The sequence below is a fragment of the Camarhynchus parvulus genome, chromosome 5, assembly GCF_901933205.1.
Source record: "Camarhynchus parvulus chromosome 5, STF_HiC, whole genome shotgun sequence".
Classification (NCBI taxonomy): Eukaryota; Metazoa; Chordata; class Aves; order Passeriformes; family Thraupidae; genus Camarhynchus; species Camarhynchus parvulus.
The window spans coordinates 60,081,731-60,093,431 of NC_044575.1; the positions used below are offsets into that span (position 1 = coordinate 60,081,731).

General features: G+C 51.9%; 1 protein-coding gene across 2 annotated transcripts; it reads right to left on the reverse strand.

The window, feature by feature from the left end:
* Positions 1 to 172: 172 nt before the first annotated feature.
* On the reverse strand, positions 173 to 10,199 carry KLHDC2 (kelch domain containing 2). 2 transcript variants are annotated; one of them, XM_030949651.1, is made up of 14 exons: positions 10,153 to 10,199; positions 8,654 to 8,820; positions 7,812 to 7,891; positions 6,895 to 7,012; positions 5,788 to 5,903; positions 4,674 to 4,755; positions 4,442 to 4,525; positions 3,491 to 3,571; positions 3,348 to 3,406; positions 3,070 to 3,179; positions 2,577 to 2,649; positions 1,856 to 1,943; positions 1,506 to 1,558; positions 173 to 1,019 (listed from the first exon to the last, which is right to left on the reverse strand). In XM_030949651.1, the coding sequence occupies exons 2-14, from the start codon at positions 8,807 to 8,809 to the stop codon at positions 896 to 898; spliced, it is 1,224 nt and encodes a 407-aa protein (XP_030805511.1). In that variant the 5' UTR covers positions 8,810 to 8,820; positions 10,153 to 10,199; the 3' UTR covers positions 173 to 895. The 2 variants fall into 2 exon arrangements, with proteins under 2 accessions (XP_030805511.1, XP_030805512.1); XM_030949652.1 differs by lacking the exon at positions 10,153 to 10,199 and adding an exon at positions 9,951 to 10,067.
* Positions 10,200 to 11,701: the final 1,502 nt, after the last annotated feature.

The window sequence follows — 11,701 nt, forward strand, 5'->3', positions numbered from 1 at the left end:
TGCCAGGGAGAACGCTTCCTTTGGGAGGGGGGAATTGTGATCCTCCCCAAACATTCCCTGGCTGTGGAGAGAGGAAGGTGCAGGCCCAGTTTCCCCAGCCCAGTGGAGGAAGAGCAGGGCTGGGAGTCAGGAAAAACCCCCGGGATCTCTCAGGAATTACAGCACAGGAATTGTTCTACAAGTCAACGTTTTTAATTAGTTTTTGAAGACAGCTTAAAACATGATCCCCTTCCTTCCCCACAGCAGCACAGCCTGGCCCTGTGCCCTGTGTCCCCTCTCCATGTCCCTGCAGCCAGGGGACATCCCTGGGGCTGCTCCAGGGGCAGGGGAGCTCCACAGGGCTGGGAACAGGCACAAACACTCTCAGTTACACTCGCAGGGCAGAATATCTGCTACCTAAGGTTCACAACTGAAGTTCCACAACATAAAAATTCAAAAAAAAACAACCAAAACCAAACTACAGCCAAGCAGAAAGTAGTGGTGCTTTAACATCTCAAGGTTTATGACAGTTTATTGACCGACAATGGGACAACTTCCACATCCTGCTCCTAACTTCCACATCCTGCTTCTCTCACCTTAAGCATCTGTGGCAAAACGTGAAGCTGTGGACTAAACACCACTACAGCAACACTCCAGAGCTGTGGTGTGCTCAGCATTCCCAGCTCTGCCCCCATGGACATCCCCCTCTCTCGGGGTCAGCCTCACCCCCTCGGGGTGCACAACCCCACAGCTGGTCACAGCTGAAGCTCAGGCTCATCTCCTCTGGCATCAAATACATTTATTGGAACATCTCACACAAAAATAGGTTCTCTCTAGGCCATTCACATGCACGGGAGGGCGAGAAGCAACTACCTACACACAGAGGGTGGAGCACACACTGTGCCGGTGCCTGGGCTCAGGAGCCCGAGGTGTTGTTGCTGCCGAAGCGCTGGTTCACGCTGTGCAGCAGGTGCTTGGGCAGGCAGTGCCACGAGCTGGCCAACAGCTCCTTGAAGCAAATCACGGCCTCCAGGCACAGCCTGCAACACAGGGCTCTGTCAGCAGGGACAGGCTGCACGGGGAGCTCCAGCACAGGGCTCTGTCAGCAGGGACAGGCTGCACGGGGAGCTCCAGCACAGGGCTCTGTCAGCAGGGACAGCCTGCACTGGGAGCCCGTGCCAGAGGTGCTGAGGGAGGGGAATGCTGCATCCTCAGCCCTGGCTGCTGCTCTGGCAGCGTTTGGTCGAGGCAGAAATGGTTTCCAGTATTTTAGGAACATGAACAGGTCTAATGGTAACTCTGCCCCACTTGTCTTAGAATCCCAGAAAGTTTTGGGTTGGAAGGACCTTAAATCCCATCCCCTTCCACCCTTTTTCTATGGGCAGGGACACCTTCCACCATCCCAGTGCTCCAAGGCCTGGCCTTGGGCACTTCCAGGGATGCAGGGGCAGCCACAGCCATTCCCCACCCTCCCAGGAATTTCCCCCGGGACACGACAGTTCCATGCTGAACTTTTGCTTTCTTACCTTACAAGAGATCTTGGCTGGAGGGAGAACACCAGGATTTCATTACTGTGAGCCTGGAGGGGGGCAGAGACAGAGAATCGGTTCTGTGGGATCTCAGCAGGAGCCAGAGCAGCCCAGGGAGCACAACCAAAGAATCCCAGAATGGTTGGGCTGGAAGGAGCTTAAAGCTCATCCCATTCCAGCCTGCCCTGGGCAGGGACACTGGAGGAAGCCTTCAGGGTTCCCAGCCTTGAGGGGCTTTGGGAAGGAGCAAAGCATTTCCCCCTCAGGCTTTGTGTGTGCACCTTTGTGATCCCCACGAGATCAGCACTGCAGATCCCACGGGAAGGGGAAGCTCAAAACCAACTCACAGCTTTGGAATGGGCCAGAAGGTTGTTGGCACAGCCCCCAAAGATGATCACCTCGCCCTCCTCGCTGGCACAGGCCGTGTGCCACAGCCTGGGAACAGAGAACAGCACTGCATTAACCCAAACCCCAGCTCTGGGAAGGTCCCTCCTCATCCCAGCCTGGCCAGAGGCAGAAAACCAGGAAGCAGCAGTGCTTTAACTCCTTAACCTGGCTCAGGTTAAGGAGCCTGGCACTCCCCTAAGCAGAGGGAGGAAGACTCGTGTTTCCCATGCCACGCTGGTGCATCACAGAGGCTGTGGGGCTTTAAATTGCAGGTCAGCAACTCCTATTTCCTCAGCAGGAAGCCAAAAACAGCCCTGGGTGTGCACAGGATGAGCCTCTGGTGACACCAGCCGTGCCTGGGTGGTGGCAGAGCAAGGACACTGGTTCCAGTTAACTCTGCTGCTGGCACTCGCAGCTCAGAGTCCTGTGCAGCCAAATCAAACCCTAAATCCCAGAACCAAACCCTAAATCCCAGAACCAAACCCTAAATCCCGAGATCAAACCCTAAATTCTGTGCATCCTGCAGTTTCACAGGCTGCCTGCCCTGTGTGGCCCTGCCCTGGAATTCTGGGAGCACACAACCACTGCACCTCTGGGACACGGGGTCCTCTCTCTGACAGCCACCACCAGGTGCTTCCACACCCCTTCTGCACCCCATTTCCAGGGAATTGTCTGCCATACCTTGGCTTTTCAGAGTAGTTATGCTCAAACTGTACCCACTCGTTCTTGCTGATACAATAAATCCAGGCATCACCTGAAAACAAGCAAAATCCCAGATAAAATCAGGATTCTGTCAGCTCTGTAAGCTGCTGCAATATACAAATACTCTGGTGTAGCACATCACATTTCTGTTCTTAGATAAATCAAATATTTTAGGAAAATCCTTATAAAACATTGGCTCCTGTTTGACAACAGGTGTTTAATGTAACAGAGATTTATGGGGGTGAAGGTGGAGAATTGTAAAGCTGTCACCAATTGCAATCTGCACTTTTAGATGCATTTTTAGAGCAGATCAGTTGCTGGAAGTTCTGGTGTCCCACACCCTCAGCAGCTCCTGCTCTGTGGAATGAGGAGTTGGAGGAATTTAAAAGGAATTCAAGGCAATCACTAAAGCTCCTGTGCAGAGCTGTTCCAGAGCACAAAGCCACCACCAAATCCCTCTGGAATGACTTACTCAGGGGCTGCTTGTTCGTGGTGAAACCTCCAAAGAGGAAGAGGTGATCCGAGGAAATCGGTGTTAAGGAATGCCACGATCGGCCCACGGGGCAGATGCCTTGGGTGAGTCTGGATTGCAAGAAAAACACCCCAAATCACCATCAGGGACAGCAAAATCCCTCTCTTTCCCCTGCCCTGATTATTTCTCAGCTGTCTGCCGGACACTGCAGTGACCCAAGGACAATGTGAATTTCTTTAGGCACAAGAATTTTAAGCAGATCAAGTCTGAGCACCCACATTTCGCTCCACTCCCACGTGTCCAGGTTCAGGTAGTAGAAGTCGTTCATTCTGGACTCCTGCAAGAGAGCAGAGCGCGGCTCAAATCTCCAATTCCTGCTCGGCTCTGGGTTTCAGCATGGCTGAAGCAGGGCTGGCCTTACCCTGTATCTGCCTCCAAACACGTAGCCCCTGTTCCCAACCGTGGCGCAGGCGTGGGCAGCTCGAGGGGACGGGGTCTTCCCCTGGCAGGGGACAGGGACAGCACAGATCAGGCACCAGAGGACAAGAGAGCCTCAGCTCAACTCAGATTTAAAGCCAGCAAGGATCAGAGTGAAAAAACACAGCCAGTAAATCACCCTGTGTGCAGTTTTCTGATGGATGGAAGGTCAGAGAACTCATTAAAAATGGGGTTTATTTCTTCCCTCTTGAAGTGCATAAATTTTGCTTTTAGCCACAGAAGACAGACTGTAAATGAGACAGTGACATAATAAATCCTTCAATTCATAAATCAAGTGTCCAAGGCTAGGTTGGACAGTCTGGAGTGACCTGGGCTACTGGAAGGTGTCCCTGCCCATGGCAGGGGTGGGACTGGATGAGTTTTAAGGTCCCTTCCCACCCAAGCCATTCTGGGATTCCAATAAACACCATTTCCACTTTTCTTGCGTTTCTGAACCACTTGAGACCCGTATGAAGCAATCAGAGCAATTCTTTGGCAATCTGGAGCTCCTTGTCTCACATTTCACTTCCTCCAACCCTGCGGCAACCCCAGCCCATTTCCCTGTTCCTGCACACCCCAAATGTGTGCATTTGCAATTAGCAGTGTTTAATTATCTCCTGAGCACAATTCAGCTCCCCAGGGACAGGAACCAAGCATGCCCTGGCACTGAGGGTGACAGCAAACCCCACTGCCCTGCAGCACCAACCAAAGCAAGTCACAGGAAAAAATGGATGAAGACAGATCAAAAGAAAAGGCAAATGTTCTCTTCTTGCAGAGTGGATCTGTCTAAATGAATGGTTTAAATTCATTTAGACAGATCTACTGTCTAAATGAACACTCCTAAATACCATTACTGAGCTGTGACTTAATTAAATGACAGCAAACCATTAATTACCGTAGTTATGGGCTGGCTCCAAGTGAAAGTTTCAAGGTCCAGAACGTGCACGTGGTCGTTCCACCCTCTAGGAAGACCTGAATTCTTAAAAAAAAAACAACACACAAACATAAAGAAGCAACAAGTTTTAACAGGCACTGATGAAATATTAAAAGGTGAAGATTAAATTATGTTATATAAATTAGAAGTTGAATATTAAATTATTGAAGAAATGGCTTCCAGGGTTACTTACCCAAAAAGAAGTTTCATCGAATTCAAATGTTCCACGTTGCTTCCCTTCAGGAAAATAGCCATAGCCTCCAAAAAATATCAGCCTGCAGGAAAACATGGAGCAAGAGCTGTGAGAAATTCTGTTATTATAAATATAAATATAATATAAACTATAAATATAAATGCTGTGCTCAGGAAACCAGGGAAGCCCCTTTGTTTTTCCAGGAGAGGGCTCTGTGTGTTGCCCCACTGACCCCCCACACACTGAATCCCCCTGGAGCAGTTTCCAGCCTCAGGCTCCCAAGCTCTGCTCCACTTGCAGATCTGAGGCTGTCAGGATGTGCAGCCTGGTCACTGCACTTTGGCCTTTACCACGTTGTTCTCCTGGGGCTGGAGTGGGAATTACCCCCAGGTTTTAGTTTTGGGGTTTAGGCTGTGTTAGGAACTGGCAGGGCTTTGCCAGGAATTCCTACAGGATTATGGAGTGCCAGAGAACCTGCAGCACCTCATGAACCACCCACAGGTGCAGCCCTGCACAGATGCACATCTCAGCTGATGCTATCAGCTGTGCTAATGAGGAGCTCACTCCCCACATCAAGGAGCTGCAAAAGCAGCACTGAGGGCAATGCCACAGAACACGGAGCATCCCCAGCTGAAGGGACACACAAGGGGCTCCCACCTCTCCTGAGACCCTGCAGCAGATCCCACAGCAAATCTCCTAACTGGGAGCACTCTAATGGAGTGGCCAAGGCAGCACAAGAGTTAAACTCCAAAATCCCAGCATGGTTTGGGTGGAAGGGACCCTAAATCCCACCCAGTGCTACCCCAGCCATGGCAGGGACACCTCCCACTGTCCCAGGGTGCCCCAATGTCCATCTTGGCCTTGGGCACTGCCAGGGATCCAGGGGCAGCCACAGCTGCTCTGGCAATTCCCAATCTCCCATCCATCCCTGCCCTCTGGCACTGGGAGCCATTCCTTGGCTCCTGTCCCTCCATGCCTTGTCCCCAGTCCCTCCCCAGCTCTCCTGGAGCCTTCTCCTCTCCAGGGGAACATTCCCAGCCAGCCCCAGGGTGAGGGAGGAGGAGGAGGAGGAGGAGGGAGAAGCCAAGAGAGCAGGGCCTCTCTGGGGCCTCACCTGTTCTTGTGCACCCACACCCCCAGCTTGTCCTTGGACGAGGGGGGCACCCCCTGGCACTCCACTCTCACCCACTGCAGCACTTTGTCCGTGCATCTGGCATTTAACATGTAGAACTGGGGAAATAAAGAGATTTTTTAAACTCACATCGTCAGCTTAAAGCTTAAATCTGCTGTTAAAACAGCAGCTTTAAATTAACATGTGTTGGTACAGAAATAGTAATAAATGAAAAGTTCTTTTCCTAGCTGAAAAGTAGAGCACTGAAAATATTTGCAACAAAAGATGGATTCACAAATCAAAAAGTTCTGACCTTTTTCAGACTCAAACACCTTTTACAGCACTAACAGGGCTCTGGGCACTGAGCTTCAGCATCCAAAAGCTGATACAATTGTGGGATACAGGTGTGTACAGAGCACAATTGTCTTACAACTAAAAAATGGTTCAGAAGTTTGCAAAGTGACATTTTTTACAGGATTACCCCTCCTCTGCATTTATATAATTGCACAGGAAGAGAAGCAGCTGCTACACTTACATACAGGAACTGAAATGAAAGAATGCCACAGCAGGAAGGGAGGAAATCACACCTTACAAATGAGGTGTGTTTCAAACTGTCTGCAAAAACTCCTTCTAGTTCATATTTACATAAGAAATATATGATCTTATATTTAAATAGATAAACTACATATTTATATAGACCAAAACAATTTAATTTAAATCATTTTGCCAGACTATCAGAAAATATAATTCTGGTTGAAGGGGTGCTGATGGCTCAGTGATCTTGGAGGACTTTTCCCACCTCAATGATTTTGGGATTCTGGGATTGCCACAGACTCCAGGGAACAGAAACACTTCAAGCCACCCCACACCAGTTCCAGATCAGTTCCTGATATTATTCAGGCAACTCTGGCAACTCCCATCGTTTAAAATCAGCAAACTCAGAGGCAGGGACACAATCCAGCTGCTGAGGGGAATTGCACAAGGACAGAATTGGTGCCAGCTCGGGGTGTTCCTGCAGTGCTGTGAAGCTTCCAGGGCACAACCCCATGGGAAAGGATTCTATTTTATTATTCTATTATTCTATGATTCTATTAGAAGGGCATTGCTGACCTTGTTGGTGTTGCCCCGGGCGTGGTGCCCCCCGAAGAGGTAAAGCACTCTGTCCACACACACGGCACAGCTGCCAGACATGGAGGGGGGAACGTCTCCCTCAGTCTTGCTCTTCTTCCTGCAAAACCAGGCTGGGATCTTTCACCTGCCCCCAGTCAGCAGGGATGGCCTTATCTGGAGGGTTTGCATCACCACAGTGGATATTCAAGTCTGTTCTTCCCACCTTTTCAGATGTAACAATTCACAAAATGACTCTGTTATGATGGAGGGGTGGGGAAGAGGCACTTTAGTTAATACACGGGGTTTTTTGGGGGGTAGGAATCCCATCTGCCCAGCTCAGGAGTTTGGAATGCTCAGAATCCTCAGGCAGAGAGGATTCACCTGTGCAAACTGCAGGTTTCCACTTTGCTCCTGGATTTTTCCTGTTGGTAAATACCATCGCCACAGAGAGGAGACTGCAGCCCGTGCCCCACCCCAGGGAGGGCTGGGAGCACACCTGAAATCCCATTTCCTGCACAGCACTGAGCAGCTCCTTCGGCTGCATCAGCCTTGAAAAACAACTCCTGACAAGGCCAAGAACTCAACAGGGATTCCCTGACCACCACTGGCATCAAAAGCCGTGCAAGCACAAATTCCAGCTGCTCTGTCCTGTCCCAGGAATCCCAAAACACCTCACACTGGTGCTCACACACTCCTATCCAGGCTGCCTGTCCCAGCTGCCTCTCCTACTTCATCCTGGAAAAACATTTTGGAGGCTTTCAGAGGAAAAAAAAAAACCCCAAACCTGAAATATTCGACCCACTTTTGCAAGAGTTTGATAGGTGGGAGCAAAGAGATCAAGGAATTCTCTCCCTGCTCAGTCCCTTTCCACACCAATTCAAGGATTTATCAGATTTCCCCCCAAATTAATGATTTACCATCTGCCAGTTTCCATGTTGTAGATCCATATTTCATCCCTAGGCAGGTAGAAGTCATAAAACCCCCGGACCTGGGCATTCTGCAGAAGGAAAAGCAGGGTTAGAAGGGTGCTTGGCACAGGAATTTCAGACTCCTGGGAATGTGTTCAGCCCCTCTGGGACCTAATCCCAGCGCAGATCACAGCAGGAGCAGTGCTGTACTTCCCACACTCCTGTGCCTCCCACCTGCACAGAGAGCAGCCATCAGCCCAATTTAGCACCTGCTGAGGACAATCAGCTCCCAGCAGAGGCAGACAGGGCTAAATGGAAGTTAAACCTCTGGTTTACAGCCTGAGCCAGGGAGCAGAAATGAGCCAAGAGCTCCTTTCTCCTTCCCCCACCCCCTCCATGACAGGAGTTTATTTACTGAGTTCACTTTGTCACTGAAATGATTTTGTGGTGCTGCACCCCCCAGTGTGGCAACAACAAACCTGGCATCCTTACCACCCCAAAAAATTATTACCACCCAAAATTACAAACTACAATTACAAAACATAATTACAAATTACCAATAACCGCCCAAAAACACAGTTGTGCAAATAAAATCACCACTCCCAGGGTGCACAGCTCCAATCAGACAATACTCCCTTCACCTTTTGCCAAAGGCAAACGACACCCCAAAAATCCGTGTTATCTGCCAAGCTTTTAACACCCGTGATTTATCCCAGCGTTGCAAAACACCCCTGAGGGCCGTGTTACAAATTTGCTCGCTGGAGCTGCTGCGTTCCGAGGGAGGAATAATTCCCCAGAGTCCCGCCCGGATGGATGGATGGGACACGGCTCCCAGGCGGGGGCAGCTGTACCTTATATCCTCCCCAGACGTACATGCAGCGCCCGTCGGTGACGGCCACGTGCCCGCTGCGCTCGGCGGGGCTGTCGTTCTCCAGCTGCTCAAAGCCCTCCTCGGCCGGCGCCGGCAGCTCCTCGTCCGCCGGCAGCTCCTCGTTCTCATCGGCCATGTCGGGACGTGCTGCGGGCACAGGGACACGCGATTCCCTCAGCGGGATCAGCCAGGGCCCGGCACAGACCCCAACAATCCCACCCTGCGCATCCCTGGCAGCCTCGGGCTGCGCCCATTCCCCGGGGAGCCTGGGCAGTGCCAGCACCCTCTGGAATAGCGGGACATTTCCCTGAAATCCTGACCCTCCCGTGACATAGTGTGGGGCATGGAAAAGCCAGGATGAGCTACACACGGCTGGAGTAAAAAATGTTCCAGGTAGGGACTCCTCAGCGGTGCACGGTTTGTAATGGTTACAGTTGCCAACGTGACTCAAAGGGTCCGTTTTAAAAAACATTTTAAATCTTGTCTATAAATACTTTGATTGGTTTGCCCAGAGAAGCTGTGGCTACCCCTGGATCCCTGGAAGTGTCCAAGGCCAGCTTGGCGCAGCCTGGGACAGTGGAAGGTGTCCCTGCCCATGGACAAGATGAGCATTAAGGTCCCTTCCAACCCACACCACATCAAAAAAACTCAAGATGTCAAAAAAAACAATCCAAAGGGGAATAAATTTGACAGCTTTGCCCACCACAGCAGCAAATCCTGGAGCATTTCAGCGTCTTCTCACAGGACAATGTCACCCATCCTACACAATACCCCACAGAGCCAATGTCCCTGCTCCAAACCCCAGACAGTGCTGGGAAAACACAGATCCAAAGCTCAGGGAAGCCAAAGAGCCCAAATTTGTGCACCCAAATCCAGGGGAAAGGACCTCAGTGGGACAATCACACCCTGCACTCCAGGCTGGATACTCTGCCGTTCCCACACACCGCTCCTGAGGGGTTTTTTTTGCTGTTTAATTTTAATCGCTCCCGCTACGGAGACGCTGCACCACCTCCGGGGGGTTATCTGTGAGCTTTAATTACGATTTCTAATTTAGATTAGCAAGCCTTGCCCACAGCCCCGTGAAACCTGCCTGCTTCGAGCTAGAGTCGTCTTCACCGCCTCGGAGAAATAACACCGATATAATATTTATCTATAATAGATATGCACAATATTCTGTTATTCATTTTGCCCCTCAGACACGCTGGGCCGTGTCCCTTCAGCCATTTCCCCCTCAGCTCCCCGCAGCCCTGCGCGCTCTGCTCACCCCCCTCACACACCGCAGCCGGGGGCTCCTCACGACACCTTCTCCTGTCGCGACATGCCTGAGCGCAGGGTGGGCCCGGCGGGCTCCTCACGACACGCTCAACTGTCGCGACATCGCGGCCGCCCGAGCGCCGCCCGCCGCCGTTACCGGCCCGGCCCGAGCCCGCCCCGCGTCCCTCAGAGCCCCCCGAGCCCCCGGGCCCGTCCCGCTCCTACCGCGGCCCCGCCGCTGCCGCTGCCGCTCCGCCGGCCCGGCCTCCCTCCCTCCCTCAGCCGCGGCCGCGCCGCAACATCCGCCGGGCGGGCGGCACCTTCCGGCGGCAGCGCGCAGGCTCCGGCACCGGCACCCTGGACTCGGCCGGGATTAACAGTGCGAGTGTCTGAACTGGCCCCAAATTCCCCCTGAGAGAATCTGAAATACCCCCGAATTCAGCCCGGGGGCACCGGGCACCCCGGGATTAACACTGCGAGCGTGTGAGGTGCCCCTCACTTCACCCTGAGATCATCTGAAATACCCCAGAATTCACCCTGAGGGTAGCGGGCACCCGGAATTAACACTGGCAGCGTCTGAGGTGCCCACAATTCACCCTGAGGGCACCGGGCACTCAGGATTCACATTGCGAGTTTCTGAAATGCTCCAAAATTCACTCTGAGAGCATCTGAAATATCCCCGAACTCACGCCGGGGGCACCCAGGCACCCCAAAATTAACACTGGGAACGTCTGAACTGCCCCAAAATTAACACTGGAGCACCCGGGCACGCTGAAATTCACCCTGAGGGCACCCGAACCGCCCCACAATTCACCCTGAGGGCACCGGCACCCCCAAATTCACCCCGGGGGTACCGGGGCACCCCAAAGTTAACACTGGGAGCACCCGAACTGCCCCAAAATTAACACTGGGAGCATCTGAAGTACCCCACAATTCACCCTGAGGACATCTGGGCACCTCAAATTTACACTGGGAGCATCTGAACTGCCCCAAAATTAACCCTGGGAGCATCTGAAATCCCCCAGAATTCACCCTGGGGGCACCAGGCACCCCGAAGTTAACACTGAAGCACCTGGGCATGCCAGAATTCACCCTGAGGGCACCTGAACCACTCCAAAAATCACCCTGAGGGCACCTGAATAACCCCAAAATTAACCCTGAGGGCACCTGAATAACCCCAGAATTCACCCTGAGGGCACCTGAATAACCCCAAAATTGACATCACGGCACCCAAACCACCCTAAATTTACACTGGGGACATCTGAACCTCCCAAAATCAACACTGGGAGCAAAACTAACCCTGAGGGCAGATGGAGCCCCCAAATTCACACTGGGAGCACCTGAACCTCCCCAAATTAACCATGAGGGCACCTGAACAACCCCAAAAATTTACCTTGGGGCATCAAAACCACCCCAAAATTAACTTCAGGGGCACTTGAACCTTGTAAATTCCCACTGGGGGCACCTGAACCCAAAATTCCCACTGGGGACATCTAAAACCCCCAAATTAACCACGGGGGACACCTCAGCCCTCCCAGAATGAACCTTGGGGGCACTTGAAGCCAACAAAATGAACCCTGGAGGCACCTGAGCCCCCCAAAATCAAACCCTGGGGTTCAGGGGGGCATCTGAACTCTCCCTCCCCCAAAAGGAGGAGGAGGAGGAGGAGTTTGTGATTGTTAAAATAACCAATCACAAAACTTCCTTTCTGAAACATATTTGCTCCCCCCAAAGCTCTTTTCCCCAAATAAGTAATTCTACAGACTTTAAAACC

Coding starts and splice junctions, on each gene's coding strand:
- KLHDC2 (XM_030949651.1), bottom strand. CDS start 8,809: ATGGCCGATGAGAACGAGGAGCTGCCGGCGGACGAGGAGCTGCCGGCG. Junction 5,904..6,894: donor CCCGGGGCAACACCAACAAG/GTCAGCAATGCC, acceptor TTATTTCCCCAG/TTCTACATGTTAAATGCCAG. Junction 1,020..1,505: donor CAGCCAAGATCTCTTGTAAG/GTAAGAAAGCAA, acceptor CCTGTGTTGCAG/GCTGTGCCTGGAGGCCGTGA.